At 47.9% G+C, this 18,481-nt stretch overlaps 1 protein-coding gene and 1 long non-coding RNA gene across 2 annotated transcripts; one reads left to right on the top strand and one right to left on the bottom strand.

Annotated features, from left to right (window-relative positions):
• Nucleotides 1-537: 537 nt before the first annotated feature.
• On the bottom strand, nucleotides 538-5,758 carry LOC109777347 (aspartic proteinase CDR1). Its single transcript, XM_073510045.1, is given in 4 exon segments — nucleotides 538-1,392; nucleotides 1,394-2,746; nucleotides 4,593-4,723; nucleotides 4,820-5,758. Coding segments are annotated over 2 exon segments (1,377 nt in total). The 5' UTR covers nucleotides 2,356-2,746; nucleotides 4,593-4,723; nucleotides 4,820-5,758; the 3' UTR covers nucleotides 538-977.
• LOC141042282 (uncharacterized) lies at nucleotides 2,970-6,439 on the top strand. The gene is made up of 3 exons (XR_012204331.1): nucleotides 2,970-3,558; nucleotides 3,967-4,081; nucleotides 5,765-6,439. It is a non-coding gene; the product is annotated as an uncharacterized lncRNA (long non-coding RNA).
• Nucleotides 6,440-18,481: the final 12,042 nt, after the last annotated feature.

Raw genomic sequence — 18,481 nt, 5'->3', positions numbered from 1 at the left:
TTTTTTAAACCTCATGAATTCTTGTTGTGTTATAGTGGGCCAGCCCAAATTCTAGTCCGTGAGAGTAGCTGGAATCCCGGCCGGGATTGTAGTCTTCCCAGTGTGCCAAACAGGTCTAGGGTCGAAAATAGACCGGGATTACAAGTTCAGAGTGCCAATTTTCGGGATTCAAAGTTCAGGGTTTAATTTAGTTTTCGTCTACAACTTCAAGGTTTATTTTGGACTTTTTCCTTTATATTCTCACCTATTGAAGTGTGAAAGAGATTGGTTGCTTACACGTGAACAGTGGCCACGAATCTCAAAGCAATCGTATGTGGTGGATTCTTTTCTGGTAGCTCCCGGCTCCAGTAAAAAACTTTTTCGACCCCATCTGCCATTCGCATCCTTGGCACTCGCTGTGAGCCAGTCGCAGCACCGTTGACTGGGTTGACAACGTCGCCGCCAGGCAGTCGTCGCACACTCTCCCTCTGTTCCAAATTTGAACTAAAACCACGACGAATAATTTGAAACGGAGGGAGTACTACAGATTATGGATCAACCAACTCAAATTGGTACGGTTCTTATCCAGGCCCTATGCTCAGGCACAGCATCGACCAACTAAATAGTGATGATGCATCACATGTTTGACCACTTTAGTGTATCAATTTATTGACATACGAAGAACGAACACAGATATCACAATTATCCTTGAGAGGGATTTTGCACGACAGTGCATATCCGTTCGTCCATCCATCCATCCATGTCAAAGTGTAGCAGACAGCCAGCACTCCCGTCGTGCAGGTCATGCATCGTCTGCAAAGCAGTTTTGGAGATGAAATTACATGTTGCATTCGTGGTCCAATTTCCCAGACAACGAGGCACATCAACGCATGCATGCATAGATGCATCATGCATGGCAAAACATTAGACGTAGTTATTCGATAATCCTAGTTATTACATGGTTATTAGCTATATCTACTCATGGTGATTAGCTATATCTACTCATGGTGATTAGAGGCGGGAGGAGAGGGGTAGGATTTGGCGCAGTCGGCAGCGGCGAAGGTGATGGCGCCCTTGTCCAGGTCGAAGCCGAGCCAGAAGTTCTGCTGCGCGATGTTACCGATGACCGCCACATTGTCCGTCGCCGCGGACATGGCCAAGCACACGGTCCCCGGCTGCGGCTGTACGAACGCGTTCTTCACCTTCAGGGTGATCACGGCGCCGCCGCCAAACCCCAGCGTCACCTCCGGGAAAAGCTTCTCCAGCACCCAGTCCTGAATCGTACCGCCCACCTCGTAGCACAGGTCCAGCAGCTTCTCCGGCGACTGCTTCCGCTGGAGCTTGATGCTCTTGGTGAGCTCCTCCACGATCGGGTCCAGCAGCGCCTTGTCGAGGAACGTCAGTGCCGTGCCAGTCGACGACGACGGGCGACCGCTTCGGCGGTACGATGGTCGAGCTCCCGATCTTGACGGACGTGAGCAGGATGGTGTAGAAAGCGTCCACGGCCGAGGGGATCAGCGGCGTGGTCACCGCGCCCGGCTCCTTCACGGTGGCGCGGGCGCCGAAGTTGATGATGGAGGAGGCGTTGATGGAGAAGGGCGCGAGGCAGTACGAGAACCTCCGGCCGAGCGATGTCTGGGTGCCGATCTGGTCGATGAGGGAGAGGTTCCCGGCGCCGAGGCCGACGTTGCCGGTCAAGAGGAACGGGCTGCCGCCGGTCGTGTTCGTGTTGCAGCCGAAGTTGACTCTGGTCAGTTGCAGCTGCGGACGTTCGCGGCATCCAACACAGCCGCCGGGAGCGTCGTCGAAGATGAAGGTCTCGGTGGAGAGGATGCCGTCCGTCGTGGAGCCGTCACCGGAGGAGAAGTGGTACTGGCAGTGGGAGTTGGCGTCGCAGGAGGCGCCACGGACCGCGTGGCACGAGGGCAACCGGCAGGCCACGAAGCCGTAGGATGACGAGGAGGAGGTGTCGAACACGTAGCTCAACGGCGACCCCCCGGCGGCTGGCGGAGGGCCGGAGGTTCCGTTGATGCATTTGAACGACACGAGGTTGCTGCCGGTGTTGACGATGGCGAGCATCCGGGTGCGCGGCGTGCCGATGTTGACGTAAATCAGGTATTCGTACGGACTGGACCTGATCTCGGCCACGCCGCCGGAAGGATCGCCGACGGTGTACGAGCGCTCCGTGGAACGCCGCACGGCGGCAAGCACGCGGTCGTGCGAGGTGAGCGACGGGTCATGGAGCGGCGACTTGGGAGAGTCCCGGTGGATGAACTCCACACTAAACCCGCCGCCGACGTACGCCGTGCACGGGCAGAGCTGCGCCGTCAGGACGACGCCAAGGAGCAACAGTGCCCGCCATGTCGTACCCGTCATTGTGTCCTAACTCTTCTTCTGAGTAGTAGCTCGACACCCCGTCGCTTGCTAATGGCCTCCTCTGCTGCTGGTGCAGTATTAATAGGGGGGTGGGGAGACGAATGTGGTAAGCAAGAAATGATAATTTCCTGCAACTAGTAAACGTGCACGTGCAAACGCACGTCTTAAACGTTTATCAAGTGAATTCACATGGTATACTACTAAAATAATTTTTATAAAAAAATCAAATAGGTACAAAATGTTGTCATGCCACTCAAATTGTATTTTTTAAAGTGTTAATGATACATAGCAAAATATACCTGGGTAGGTGTGTCGGACAAAATATGTCCAGTGAAGTACTCTATAAAATTTAACATCCATAGACCACAGGATGACCTGCATAATTACAAAACTAAAATAAAAATAACTATTAATTTTTAAGAAATTTTAAAAAATATAATCAAATGGTCATGACTAAAAAAATCTTTGTGAAATCCTTGTGATGTAATAACTCCTCGTGATAACAAAAATCAAACCCGGACACGCCCGTTTATAAAAAAAAAAAAAAAAAAAGTTCACAACGCCCACTGGCTCCACCGCCCCCCGCTAGGCATATCTGTCCGCCGTTCCCCATTCTCAACGTGCACATTCACTCCACCGCCCCCGCTACCCCTATCCAGCTCGTCAGGCCGGCCCTCACCCACACCGCGCCCTGCATCTGCCGCTGCGTCTGCCGCCCGTGCCACGCCCAACTACGCCTGCCGCCCGTGCCGCGCCCAGCTGCGTCTGCCGCCGGCGCCAAATCTCTGCTAGCGGGAGCAGAAGGATAGGAAGGAGAGAACCGCATGCACTGACTTTCTTCCCCATCGCCGGCGCTAGGTTTAGACGGCCCCTTCTCGTCGAATCCGGCCGCGACGTAGTCCCCGAGGAGGCGCTCGAGCTCTATCGGGCGACCCAGCGCAAGGCGGCGTCTGAGGCGGATGCAGAGGTGTCGGATTCGTCTCCACCGGATCGGCGGCTGCGGCACCAGATGCAGCGGATCGGGCGCTTCTCTTTCACCGGCGAGCTGCCCGTCGGCCTGCGTAGGGGGAGGAGTCGAAGGAGCTGGTGTCGCGCTCATTCTCGCGTTGGCCCGATGTGAGAACTCCTCGCCTTGGCCCGATGTGAGAACTCCTCGCCTTGGCCCAATGTGAGAACTCCCGCTCCGCGCGCCGCTCGCAGCTGGTAAGCCCACGCGTTACCCTCCAGTCTCCACAGCGCCGGACACTGACTCAGTTGGTGTTTTGAGCTGATTGTTGTGTAAGCTATGATTTAGATAGTGTACGTATATAAAATCGAAAATCTCCATGCTGAGGTTGGCTTGACAGATGATTATACCGGGTAGTCCATTCAGTTTTGACATCAAATCAGCTTGAAAACATGAATGCACATGAGACTTTGCAAACCAGACAGACTTTGCAAACAAGGCACAACCAACTAAATCTCATTTTGGTCATGTATTTATGTGTGTCTAGCAGTACACATGACAAGTGTAACAACAACAACAGAACATCCTCCACACACAAGCCTCGTCACCCTCACAAGAAATATTCAGCATAATGCAGAATCTAATAAGTTTTTCTCTTTTATAAGCAAAAGAACATTGAAGGGATGCTCGTGGAAGATGAGGTCAAGAAGGTACGAGAAGAACGTTGATGGGATGCTCACGGAAGATGAGGTCAAGAAGGTGGATACGCCCATGATGCATGTATGAATTGTACTTTCACAAACATACTCTGACAAGTATCTCATGTCAAGCTTTAGTTTTGTTATAAAAGATTTGGTTGCCCGTATGAATTTTCTTTCTGATATAGTCATGCCACTAATTTACTAACAGTAGTCGTTGTGGCACTGAAATCTACAACTGCACTAATCTCTATCAGGAATGAAATTGGACTCCACGATTTCAGTGATGTTTCTAGATAAGAAATTTGGAACTAACAAGAGATAAACATGCACATAGCAATTGAAGTGATTTTGGTCCCGCCGTCTTATATTTAAGCAGACTGCTAATTTGTGATGGTTTGCTACTGTAGGTTAACATCATGGATGAGTAGTCTGCTCGTGACGAAGACCCTTAACTATTATGTCATCTAGTCTCATTTGTTATGACTTACATGCATATGCATACTCTATTCGTAATTGCGGGGATATTTTCTTTCTAATGCGATTAATGGGCATATACAATAAACACATAAGCGTTGAATTAGGAGGTATACCCATTTGTCTGCAGTGTGCTCTTAATACGCTCTTGCCTTGGCCATGTTGAAATGTCTAGGTCCTTCCACTTATCTGATTTTAGTTCGATGTGAACCGATGCAAATTTGAATACACTTTCCAGTCCTTCCAGCTGTTGCATGAATAAATGACAAAGTATTAGCATCACAAGTGAAGAATAACAGAAATTGTTCTATCAAGAAATGGTGCAGCAGGACTAATAACTAACCATATTAGTGAGGTCTTTGCGGTGAATTCCTGTGCCTAGTGAGTCGACCACCTGGATGCATCACACCCTTGTATTTATAACTGCTAGGTACCAATGAAAGTCTTCAATGTTTACTGGAACGAATATTTGAAAAAGGGTTTCTATTAGTTGAGGTCTGATCTATACAAAAATTTGTCCTCGATTGAATTCATAGTAATATGGAACTGTGACTCACCATACCATGTCCAAATAAGTTGTAGCTCTCTTTAATACCCATCTTGGTGCTTCAAATTGTATACAGCTAAATTCCTTTATCATCTTAGACATGTGTGCATTCTCTAAGAACACACTTCCACCTGACCTCATCTGTAGATGCTCTTTAGCACTTATGCAATGTATGTATGCGTCTATGATCTACAATATGAAGTGCACACCTTAGTTATAGGAGATAATAGAAACTCATGTTAAACCAGCACTATCTTGTCATAAAGCTACATATACTTACTTCGTCGTCTTGTCATAAAGGCATTTGGCACGCAGATTATATGCTATGATGTAGGATATGCGGCTCAGCAACTGAGCATTATCATGGATTAGTTGATGGTTGGCTTGTTTTGATTAGAACTTCCACCCACACATGCAGGCTGTATTTTGTAACCATGGCGCCCTCAGTTGAGCGAGTTGTTATTTCAAATTAATTACAAGAAACTGGTCCAATCCATGATGCGATGCTAGAGTAATAAATATGACAGTACTGTTTTATTACTTCACTGAAATATGCACTTAAAAACCCAAAATTTACTTCACTGAAATATGCACTTGAAAACCCAGAATCTGCTCATTATAGTCAGAACATTGATTGGATAGAGGCATGAAGCGCACCATGTAAATATTACTGTCCATTCTAAGTAAAAGAAAAGAAGAAGAGATGTATACTATGTATTAAAATCTTGCCTGATGTTTCAGAGGATGGCGAAAGAGGTGCAGGGAGCCGACGGCCTGTCCGCAGTGAGGAAGTGATGGAGGAACAACCACCCACTTGAGGGTGGGTACACGGTAGCAAGGGCGCCAACTGGGAAGGCGACGCTGCTGCCGGGCGGCGAGGTCGTCGTCCACCAAGGCGATGATGCTTCCGTGCGGCGAGGGGATCCTCCTCAGTGAGGAGGTGATGAGGAACAACCACGCACTTGATGGGTGGGTACAGGGCGGCGAGGGCGCCGACCAGGAAGGGGACTCGGCTGCCGGGCGGCGAGGTCGTCGTCCACCAAGGCGACGAAGCTTCCGTGCGGCGAGGCGATCAACCTGGGGATCTGTTTCTATTTTTATGGGATATACGCATGTTTTTTTTTCTTTGCATGGCCTATGTGATGCGTGATTGTAGGGGGTTTGGTCGAGTGCGTGTGGGGTCTCTATTTTTCTCCGCGGTGGAGTACGGTCAGCGAAGTTAAATCGGTAAGTGCACACCAGAAACGTATCAGATTACAAGGCTAGCCGTTGGATTGTGATTAGTGGGCCTGATCATGTGGTGGTATTGGGTCTGTGTACGGTTTGCGGGGTGCGTTTAGTGAAGTTCTTGTTTGATTGTTTAATAGTAGTGGAGATAATTTGATTGGAGAGAGATTAGAGATTTGAAGGTGGTAATTAGGTTTGTGCTTAAAGTTTTTTTGTGATCACTTGTTAATTTGCTAGCATGCGAATATCCCAGTGGCAACTGGCAAGACAGGCAGCTGATTGATTCTTTCCCGGGCAGTGATCTGCGCCGGTGCACCGGCCCAATCGTTGGGCCGGTCAAGGCCCAGCCGTCCGATCCGCGAGCTCGAGCCGTCAGATCTGTTCCTCGAGCCCCCTTCCCATGCGTTGACTTCTTCCCTTCTTCTTCACCGCGTGCTCGCCCCAGCCGCTCTCTGTCGCCGGCGACTAGCCCCTCACCTGGACCTCCTCCCCTCCCCTCCCTAGTCCCACGCTGCTGGATGCGCTCTCCGTCCCCGTCGCCGCCGGCCGCCGTCCCCGTCCCCGTCGCAGCATCCATACTCGCCCCCCGGTCCAGCAGAAAGCCCATAGCCCCCTCGTAGCAAAAAATGGCGCCGTCTTGAAGCACACCGGCACCCCCCTTGTCGTCGCAGCACCTAGCAGCCGCCATCGTCGCTGCACTGTCGTGTCGCCGACGCAGCTCTCAACGTCGCTGCTCGCTGCCATTGGCGAGTCAGGTTGAAGCTTTTTATCTCATCGGTTGAAGCTTAAGCTTTTCTCGCGGATTGAAGCTTTCCACCGTGCCAATTGAAGCTTTTTTCACCTGAGCTTGAAGCTTTTTTCACAAAGGGTTGCAGCTTTTTACTCTGCGGTTGCAACAAAAACACAGAGAGACGCCATGGTCGTCGTCGAGGAGGATTTTCTCAATCTCTGTTTGAAGCTTTTTCATCTACGGGTTGAAGCTTTTTGTCAAAACGGTTGTAACTTTTCCTGTATTTTGTTGTCTGGTTGAAGCTTTTTTATCTACTGGATGTAGCAAAAACCTCCAACGGTAGTAGCAAAAGCCTGCTACGGTTGCAGCAAAAAAATCATTGTCGTCCTCGCGAGGTCGTAGCTCTGCCTGATGGATGTAGCAAAAAGCTTTGCCGGTAGTAGCAAAATCCAACAACGGTTGCAGCTTTCCCTTGTTGTGCAGTGCCATTGAAGCTTTCTATGTCTATGGTTGAAGCTTTTTTCAACGGCTTTTGAAGCTTTTCTAGGTGACGGTTGCAACACTTGTATACGCGGGAGGATCCGGGCATGGCTGCAGGCAGCCATGGCGGCCGGCGAGGGAGCGCTTCACCGCCGACGATGCGCGTGCGTGAAGACTGTAGGTAGGGGGTGGACGTGTCGTGTGCGTGGGGAAATCGTCGGCCGTGCAGTGGACGGGCGGCCTCGCCGGCGAGATTGGGCTGCCGCGGGTAGAGGGTCGATGCGGGGGGTAGACGGCGGCCTTGCCGGCGAGATTGGGCTGCAGCGGGGTAGGGGCGCGATGCGGGGGTGGACGGCAGCCTCGCCTGCGAGATTGGGTTGCAGCAAATAGGGTCACCGGCGCAGATCTCATCGACACAGGGAGCACGAGGTAGCGGGCGACCGGCCGAAAGCTTCGGCCGGCGCACCATCTCCAAACGTTTCCCTTCTTTTCCTCCGCCAGAAAAATGGCAGGGACATTAAATCATTCAGAAACGGCAACGGTTAAACTACTGCATGATTTTCTTTTTTTCTTTATTTATTATGTTCTCCTCAATCTAAACGTATTTCATAATTCTTTTGTGTTTTCCTCGTGAAAGAAAATGATTCTGCCAATACAGGAAAAACATATTTTGTCTTGTGTTTCTCAGTTACGCTGAGAGTATTATGTCGGTCACTCGGCTTATGGCCCTCTAAGTCGTGTGTCGATGCCAAGACGCACGGAGCGGAGTCTAGGCGCACCACCACGTACACCATGGTACAGCTCGAAAACACTCAGCGTATTGGAAAAAAACTCGACGTATAATGATAAAATTCGAGTGTTATTGTGGCCCGCGCGGCGAATTACCACATCAGGTGGTCATGCTCACCGCACATGATGACACCGTGATGGCGTACATAATACATTTTCTTTTAAAAAAATCTGAAAACTCATCATCTAGGGTAAGCCAAGGGGTCGACAAAATGCACTCGGTTACATTGGATAATATCCCGCCAACCGTCCATTCGTATGATAAACTATTATTTTGGTGGCGTGACTGTTGCTACCGTGCTATATGTATCGACACAATTATTGTTTTTATGATCTAATACACTATGCTTCCTAATTTTGGAGCCCCCTCTTTCAATTGAGGTGTTCCATTTTTAATTGGATAATATCCCGCCAACTGTTCATGTGCTCAGGTTTGCCCCCAGTTGCGAATTGTGCTCAGTTTTGCCCCTAGATTGTGCGCAACTACTATGACGAGGCCAAACGGGCGGTTTTCAGTCCATTCCGTCTATTGGCGTTAGTGGTAGTGGGTCCGGAGCTTACACATTGGACCGCGTGGACGTGGGTCTGGAGCTTACATGTGGGACCGCGCAACAACGTCCCCAAATCAATCCTAGGGTCTAACCGGGCCACTCAATGCCACTCTGTCCCGTCCGCCGCCCGGCCGTCTTGCGCCACCGCCGCCACCTGCGCCGCCACCAGCTGCGCTGCCGCGGCCGTCCTGCTCCGCCCGCCACCTTCTTGTGACGCCATAGGTGGGGCGCCCGCCACCTGCTCGACCCGCGGCATGGCCTCCTTCCATGCGCTCGGCCGGAGCGCTGATAGGTTGGGGGCTGGTGCACACAGAGGAAGTATGAGGGTGAAGCCTAGGGCGAAATGGTGAGCGGCGGCGACCCCGGAGTATTTGGCAAGGCAGGCATCGGGCCGAAGATCCGCCGCGTCCACGACTGGGTTCTCGAGGGGTAAGTCATGCTTCCTGTTTAGATTGAGCTTAGTTGTGCATTTCAATAGTCGATTCGAGTTGGTTTGCCCGGTTAGTTTGGCTATTGGTGTGCTGATTGCGTCTCTGTTTTTCATCGGTTAGGATGGAGTTGCGGTTTGCTTTCTTGGGGCACATTAGAAGGGACCGGTACATGATGAATGCAAAGAATAAGAAGAAATTCCAAGGAGGTTTCGATATCTATTGCCAATGGCTTGTAATTGGAGTTTCAGACAATTTGGGGAGGTAATTTGTAGCCAATATCCTTGGGGTTTGCTTGATGAAGTGGAATACAAATACTACGATGGGAAAAATAAATGGGTGACAATTAGTAATGATGAAGAGCTGGCTACCGTGTTTGCTAGGCATAAGGAGAAAGAGAATTTTCATGTGAGGCTGCAAATTGATGTGCGTGAGCAGGCATTTGGACCTAGGATGGCGGGTGCACCTTCTCGGGCAAAACCAAGTCGTTGTAATGGCAGCTCTAGTCAGAACAGTTCAGTTAGTGCACGGCGATGTGGTGGCCCGACAAGCGTGGGCACCGGCAGTAGGGTCCCCCTTGAAGTGGAGCCTGATGCCTACAATTCTGGAGTTGATGAAGAGAAGCTATATTCTGATGTTATTCAGAATTTACGAATGGCACCTCGGGCTGAAAACCAAGATAAGGCTGACAATGATGTCCATGTGGATGATGACGCGGTGGGTGAGGACGAAGACCTCGCAGCTGTTGAATGGGACCCTTTGAACCCTCATATGGACTAAGGTACCATTTTTGCATCCATGAGCAAGTGTAGAAATGCACTTGTGACATACTGCATCAAGGTACAACGTACTTTCAAAGTTAACAAGAGCGATCAAGTACGTTACAGAGTGTACTGTCCGACTGAGGGTTGTCCATGGAGGATGCTCGCATCTAAAATGCGAAATGGCACGAATGTTCATGTCAAAGTGAACCCTTTTAATCACACATGCCAGGAATCAACCCTTATGAAGGATAAAATCGGTAGATCCAAGTCAAGATGGGTGGCGGAAGAAGTAAAGAAGTGGGTGAAAGAAAACCAGCAAGTGGGAACAACGGAATTGCAGAAGAACATCAAAGACAAGTTCAAGATAGAGTTACCATACATGAGGTTGTTAAATGGTAAACAACATGCTATGGATTCTATTTATGGTAACTGGCAGGAAAGTTTCCAATTACAGTATTCATTCAAAGGTGAAGTGGAGAGGACCAGCCTAGGTAGTATTGTAGATATTGACCACCACACCGTGGAGTACACATTCAGGGGAGTGACAAAGACCAAGGAATGCGTTAGGAGGGTTTTTGTCTGCTTTGAGGCTTGTCGCTGGGTTTTTTGGGCAGGCTCCAGGCCGTATTTGGCTATTGATGCTACTTTTCTCATAGGGAGGTTTAAAGGACAGTTAGTAGCAGTTTGTGTAGTTGATGCACACAATTTCGTATTTCCGGTTGCGTACGATGTGCTGGAGACAAAGTCTAAGGAGAGCTGGACTAGGTTTTTGCATAATCTGCGCCGGGCTATTGCACATCCCAATGGGTTGGTAATTCATACAGATGTCTGCAAAGGTTTAGAAGTGGCCGTGGACAATGTGTTCCCTGGAGTAGAGCATAGGGAATGCATGCGTCACCATGCTGCAAATTTTGTGAAAAAATACAAAGGAAAGGCATATACCGACAATTTATGGCCAGCATCTTTGGCTGGCAGTGTGAAGAAGCACAACCACCACTTGAGGCAGTTATACAAGAATCCCAAAGTGAAGGAATACTTGGAAACACACCACTCCAAGTTATGGGCCAGAAGCCAATTCAGTGAACTGAGCAAACTTGACTATGTGCACAATAATCTAGCAGAGTCTTTCGACTCAACGATCCGGAAACTAAAGGGTCATGATGTGGTGGATTTGCTTGACAGGATAAGGATAGAATACATGCAGAAATTTCATTATCGTGCAGGAATAGCCGATGGAAAATTCATGGGCTACATTATAATCCCTGCTGTGATGAATGAACTGAAGCAGAAAACAACAGGCTTGAAAATGAGCATGACTCTTTGCTCGGGTACCACAGCAGAGATGTCATATTTGGATAAAGAGAAGAGGGAATGGAGATATCTAGTGGATTTAGAAGCTAGAACTTGCATTTGTAGGAAATGGCAGATAACTGGGTTGCCATGCATTCATGCCTTGTTTTTTATCATTTCTCTCTCAAGTCCAGCAGGAAACATACATCAGTACGTGCATGATTACTACTGTTTTGCAAGGTTCAAAGCCACATATGCGTATGACTTGCCTTCTATGGAGGGAAAACAACAATGGGACATAGTGGACCATGGATTTAAGCTTTGCACCCCAGTTCTGAAGAGAGCAGCAGGTAGACCAAGGAAGAGTTGAATCAGACCTCGCAGCGAAGGAGCTGGACTTGGAGCGAGGAAGCTTAAGTGCACAAGGTGTGGTGGGTCTGGTCATTTCGGTAAGTATTGTGATAGCACAATAGATCCAGCGTTCGGAGAGTGTTTCGAGGAAGGCTTCGATGAAAATGTTGGTCAGCAGTCGGTTTCCGCAACAGATGGTGAAAATGATGGTCAACAGCCGGTTGCATCAGATGAGGATTTTGACGAGGTTCCAAATGATGATGGTCAACAGCCGCATATGATTTTGACGATGATCCAAAATATCCTCCAGATGTTGATTCAAGCAAGGCTCCAAATGGTGATCGAAGTGAGGCTCCAAATGGTGATCCAAGTGAGGCTCCAAATGGTGACCAACCTTCTGTCGTTGTGAGTTCTGCTAGGTATGTAAATCTTGCAAATACTACTGGACATTTATCACTTGACATGATCTCATTACCCTTTATGTTTTGTACAGCTCTGTGGTAGGTTTGAAGAAGACGCGCAAGGTACCGACAATCAAGAGGAGAAGAGAAGAAGCAATGAGCACAATGAGCACAAGGTGCATGAGGAGCAAAGTGATGGCAAGAAGCTCAAGGATCAAACAGAAGCCCCAACACTATTTATGAATAATTATGAAACATTATGAATAATGTTGTATTTTTGTTGAATGATGTTGGACCTATGTTATAACTATGTTTGAATGATGTTGGACCTATGTTAGAACTATGTTTGAATGATGTTGGACCTATGTTAGAACTTCAAATTTGACATGGTATTTGGATGTTGCAATTCTGTCGAAACTTTGGTAGGGTAAACTCACATTCATGAAAAAATGTGCTAAAAAGGAGCTCCAAAGGTAGGGTAAACAGCCTCATTTCTAAGCAAGGTTTTTTCGACCTTGTCTAAATCAGGCAAATAACTTTGCTACACATATATTCTATATATACAGACTATGTGCGATGGTTTTTTTTTAATTTGTTTTGCTCATTTGAATTCTGGTCAAACCTAACATTGACCAAGATTTAAACAACTCCAAAACATCAAAATGAGAAACTAACCCTGGATCCTTCTTAGTCACTCCAAAATGAAGCTGTGGTGAGGTTTTTGAAAATTTCATGTTCCAAACCCCAAACCACTTCTCTTCACTTCATACGTCAGAATTTTTTATTTGAATGTATGTATACCTTGTTTATCAACTTAAACGCTAGTATATGACATAAGAAGACTACGTGCGCTGGTTTTTCATTTTTCTGATTTTTTTAATTTATTATGCCCATTTGAATTCTGGTCAAACCTAACTTTGACCAACATTTAAACAAGTTTAAAACATGAAAATGAAAAACTAAGCCCGGATCGTTCTTAGTCACTCCAAAATGAAGCAGTGGTGAGGCTTTTGAAAATTTCATGTTCATTCCCCCAAAACACTTCTCTTCACTTCATACAAGAGAGTTTGAGATACTTGAGATATCACATGAGACACATGAACTTTTCGTTTAGATGCATGTAGACCTTGTTTATCAACTTAAATCGTTAGTATATGACATAAGAAGACTACGTGCGCAGGTTTTTCATTTTTCTGATTTTTATTTAATTTATCATGCTCATTTGAAATCTGGTCAAACCTATCTTTGACTCCTCCAAACCCCTCCCAAATCCCGCCAACCCTAGCGCTAAACAAGGACCGTCCATCTAACCCTAGTGCCGAACAAGGACCATTGATCCAACCCTTCTAGAAGGAATCTGCGGGGAGGAGGAGGGTGATCCACGAGATGCAATCTGATTGGGTCGGCGATTTTTTTCTCAACACGTAGTGGGTGCGCTGGATGGACCGTTGGGCCGTCTCGCTCTCCGGGCCTGTGAGCGTTGTTAATGCCCGTCTCAGCCTTTCCAGGCCTGCATGCATGGGAAGTGCGGCGACGTGGGCATGCATGCGCGGGAGGCGGGCATGGGCATGCATGCGCGGGAGGCGAGCGACGTGGCCATGCACACATTGATTCAGATTACGCAGTGATTCAGATGCACACACCCGGTCAAATAGCAGCCCTATCGTTTCAGTGCCCGGATTCACACACGCACTATTCGCATCCCTTCTATCTTCCTCTCCCACTCACACGCCTATTTATATGCCTCTCTTCCTCTCCCACTCACCACCCAAGCCAGATCCATTCTCTCCAACTTCAAACACCCAAGCGATCGAACCCTCCATCCTCTCCGAGAACCCCAACCACCAAGTGAAGATGCAGTACAACTGGCCGACCTTCCTTCGTCCGCCTGTCGTGCCGGAGCTGCGCTACCCATCGGGCGTGCTCGTGGAGAGGGAGCTCCGTGTGTGGGCGACTTCCAGGTGGAGGGGGTCCGTCGAGCTAGCCTAGGATGTTCACCCTCAACGAGGTTCATGACCGCACCGACACCCTCCTACTGCTCACGGTCATCTTTGCCAACCCGTTTGACGTGCGCGAGCTCCTCGTCCAATTGTATTGGTGCGGTTGCGAGTCCATCTTCTTCACGGTGTACAACATCTTCACCAAATACGAGTGCATCTTCCCCACTGAAAACTAGATGCACTCCCTTCCCTGCGATGAGGAGGAGGAGTGAAGTTGAAGACGGTGGTGAAGGGGTGTGGCCAAGGTGGAAAAATGTCAAGATGAAGATGTTCAAGAAGGGGTGCGAGCCCGGAGTGAAGTTGTTAGTCAAGCTCGTCATGTTTTAGTTTTATTCTTTTTATTTTGTTGCTTTTCTATGTCGTGTGTGCTGTGTCGTGTCGTGTACCTGGACTTATCTATGTAGGGTACCCATTTATGTAAGGGTACGGTGGGTTGCATCTTATCTATCTAAGTTATTATATGTGTTCAAAAATGTCCGTGACCGAAGATATCATTTCTTCCCTAAACCAAGTCATGAACTAACATGCACATGTATTCCCTTTAAACCCTAAACCAAGTGCCACTCTAACCAGAATCATGTGGCAGTGCAAACATGCGTTTCCAACCCTCCAAGTTCAGTACAAAACAAAGGAAAACCACTGTCACGCGTGTGCAAACATTCAGTACAAACATGCGTTTTTAAACCCTAAACCAAGTCACGGTCTCACTATGTATAGTTTCCTTCCCTATCCATGTCAAAGTCTTTCCATCTGCCCTAGCGGTTACCAGCGCAGCCCTAAATGCCACAAACCCACGCGGTCCTGGGTTCGAGTCCCAGCCGCACCAATTTTTTGTGCATTTTCCACCCTTCATTTTTAGACATTATTTTTTTCTCAATGTAATGCCCTTCAAAAATGTTCATTAATTTTGGCACCTGGTGTAAACCTCAACCAGCGCTGAGGCATATTTTCCATGACATTTTGGTCTTTGATTTAAATCACAATGTATTTGAATTGGAGTAATTAAATTGGTATTAAATATTTAATAGCTCCAAAAAAATTCTGAACTTAATTGTTTGGCTCTAGAATAATTCAATTAGCTTCCATAAAAAGTTTCAGAATTAAATAAAATGATTTACTGGCTAAACTAAATCAGAACAAAAAACAGAAAACACGCAAGAGTACTCATTTGCCCACCCCCGAATGGGCCTAATTGGATGCAGTTGGCCCATTAGTCTAGCCGGCACTTGGCTCTCGGCTCTGAATTTTTCCCACAGAGAAACCTTTTTTTACAGAAAGGCAGAGCAGAGAGCTGCATTTCATTGATCAAAGTTTCCGAATTTCTCATTTCTTCTCCCTTTTTCCAACATATTTAAATGTCGGTCATTTCCTCTCCTTTTTTCAACATTTAAAAAACTTTGAACAACATTTAAACAAGGTGAATTTCTCATACAATTTCAAGCTTACAAATTCCTCCATAATTCATGCCTTTCCATACAATTTCAACATTACACCCAGTGCGATTACCATACCTACAAATGTCCAAAAGTAATTGCAAATGGGTATTTGTGCTTGATCTTTGAGCTTCCTAACCTTCTTGTTCAACCTCTTAAGCTCAACAGCTAGCTCTCTGTCATTGCGTGCTCTGCCCTCCTTCTCTTCTTCCGGAGCTCTTGCTGCGGCCACTGCCGTTCATGGCAGGATGAGCAACCATTCTTCGTGCTCTTCTTGCAGTTCATTCATCAGAGTCTTGGCCAGAGCATCGAACCAAAGGAAAAAACATTTTACCTGCATGAACGCCAAACAGGTCAACCGTATTGCTCAAGGATCCCGACCACGAAAATGGTGCAATTGCCCCGATTCTTACCCCATTCTCGCTGCACACGTAGAACGGACGAATATGGTTCTTCGGTGTGCGAGAAATCCTCCGATCAACGCTCGACGACACCGCGGGCAGACGAAGATCGACATATCCACATGCGCCGGGCTCTGGATCTGCGAGGTGGCGGGGGAGCTTGAAGAAGACATCGAGCTCGGAGCCGAAGGGGGTCTCAACGCCGCCACGCCCTCCACAACAATCTTCCCACCGCCGCGCTCTCTATCGCCAGTGGTCACCGCCGCTCTCTCTGTCGCCCGGGCCCAGCTCCTAGCTACCAACAGTGGTCCCCGCCACTCTCTCTGTCGCCCGCGCCCAGCTCCCCAGCCTAGCTGATTGTTGCTCACCGCTATGAGCTCTGGGGACGCGCGCCGCCGCTTATATCGCACACCCGCAATGACTCTTTGCTGGGTCCCACAAGCCACGAGAGCAACGGTCTGATCTGAAGGAAATATGTCCTAGAGGCAATAATAAAGTTGTTATTTTATATTTCCTTATATCATGATAAATGTTTATTATTCATGCTAGAATTGTATTAACCGGAAACTTAGTACATGTGTGAATACATAGACAAACAGAGTGTCCCTAGTATAGTTTCACAACTCATGCCACCTGGAACATGTAACGCCCACGATGCGGCTATATCTCCCACGTGTCGAGGCACGACTTAGAGGCATAACCGCATAGTGGTTTTGTCGCAAGAAGGGTCATCTTCATACAATCCCATGTAAAAAAGAACAAGAATGGGATAAAGAGTTGGCTTACAATCGCCACTTCACACAATACATAAATATCATCATACATCATCCAAAATACAATCATATAGACCGACTACGGCCAAAATCCAGATGAAAATAAGACAACCCCAAATGCTAGATCCCCGATCGTCCCAACTGGGCTCCACTACTGATCATCAGGAAAAGACACATAGTAACGACCACGTTCCTCGTCGAACTCCCACTTGAGATCGACGCCATCGTCTGCACTGGCATCGTCGGCACCTGCAACTGTTTTGGTAGAATCTGTGAGTCACGGGGACTCAGCAATCTCACACCCGCGAGATCAAGACTATTTAAGCTTATAGGAAAGGATGGAATGGTGAGGTGGAGCTGCAGCGGCAAAAGCATATATGGTGGCTAACTTGCGCAAATGAGAGCGAGAAGAGAAGCAACGGAACGGTCGTCATCTAGCAATGACCAAGAAGTGATCCTGAACACCTACTTACGCACACATAACACAGACCGTGTTCACTTCCCGGACTCCGCCGAGAAGAGACCATCACGGCTACACACGCATTTGATGTGTTTTACTTGGGTCAAGTGACAAGTTATCTACAACCGGACATTAACAAATTCCCATCTGCCTCATAACCGCGGGCACGGCTTTCGAAAGATAATACCCTGCAGGGGTGTCCCAACTTAGCCCATCATAAGCTCTCACGGTCAACGAAGGATAAACCTTCTCCCGGAAAAACCCGATCAGTCTCGGAATCCCGGTTTACAAGACATCTCGACAATGGTAAAACAAGACCAGCAAAGCCGCCCGAATGTGCCGACAAATCCCGATAGGAGCTGCACATATCTCGTTCTCAGGGCACACCGGATTGTCCAAGCTTCCGATAGGCCAGACCAGAGTTGCCCCTGGTGGCCACCGGCGATTGACAGTTTGGACCAATACTCAGAGGAGCACTGGCCCGGGGGTTTAAAATAAAGATGACCCTCGGGCTCTAGAAAACCCGGGGGAAAAAGGTATAGGTCGCAAATGGTAAAACCAAGGTTGGGCCTTGCTGGAGGAGTTTTATTCAAGGCGAACTGTCAAGGGGGTCCCATAAATCACCCGACCGCGTAAGGAACGCAAACTCAAGGAACATAATCCCGGTATCACAGTAACTAGGGCGGCAAGAGTGGAACAAAACACCAGGCATAAGGCCGAGCCTTCCACCCTTTACCAAATATATAGATGCATTAATTAAATAAGAGATATTGTGATATCCCAACATATCCATGTTCCGACATGGAACAACTTCAACTTCACCTGCAACTAGCAACGCTATAAGAGGGGCTGAGCAAAAGCGGTAACATAGCCAAACAACGGTTTGCTAGGAAAGGATGGTTAGGGCTGGCATGGCTAAAATGGGAGACATGATATAGCAAGTGATAGGTAGCGAGCATGGCAATAGAGCGAACAACTAGCATAGCAAAGATAGAAGTGATTTCGAGGGGTGGTCATCTTGCCTGCAAGATTCTCAGAGTTGTCGAAAGCTTGATCCTCGTAAGCGTACTCGACTGGTTCCTCGTTCACGAACTCGTCTCCCGGCTCTACCCAAGACAAGAACACAAACAAACGGAACCACAATCAACAATGAGGAATGCGCAAGCAACATGATGCAAAACATGTATGATATGCAAGATAAGGTATGCGATGCATATGCGTGCTCCAGGAGGAAAATGATGAACATGGCAGTAACTTGGGAAACCAAGCATGCCACTGGAAAGATGAGATGATTTCGGTCGAAATCGATATAAAGATCACCGGAATCGGATGCACGGTTTGCAAATGGCAAGCAAAACAAGAATGACACTAATCTGCGAT

Source organism: Aegilops tauschii, chromosome 3 (genome assembly GCF_002575655.3).
Source record: "Aegilops tauschii subsp. strangulata cultivar AL8/78 chromosome 3, Aet v6.0, whole genome shotgun sequence".
Lineage (NCBI taxonomy): Eukaryota > Viridiplantae > Streptophyta > Magnoliopsida > Poales > Poaceae > Aegilops > Aegilops tauschii.
This window is presented reverse-complemented; position numbering and strand designations above follow the sequence as displayed.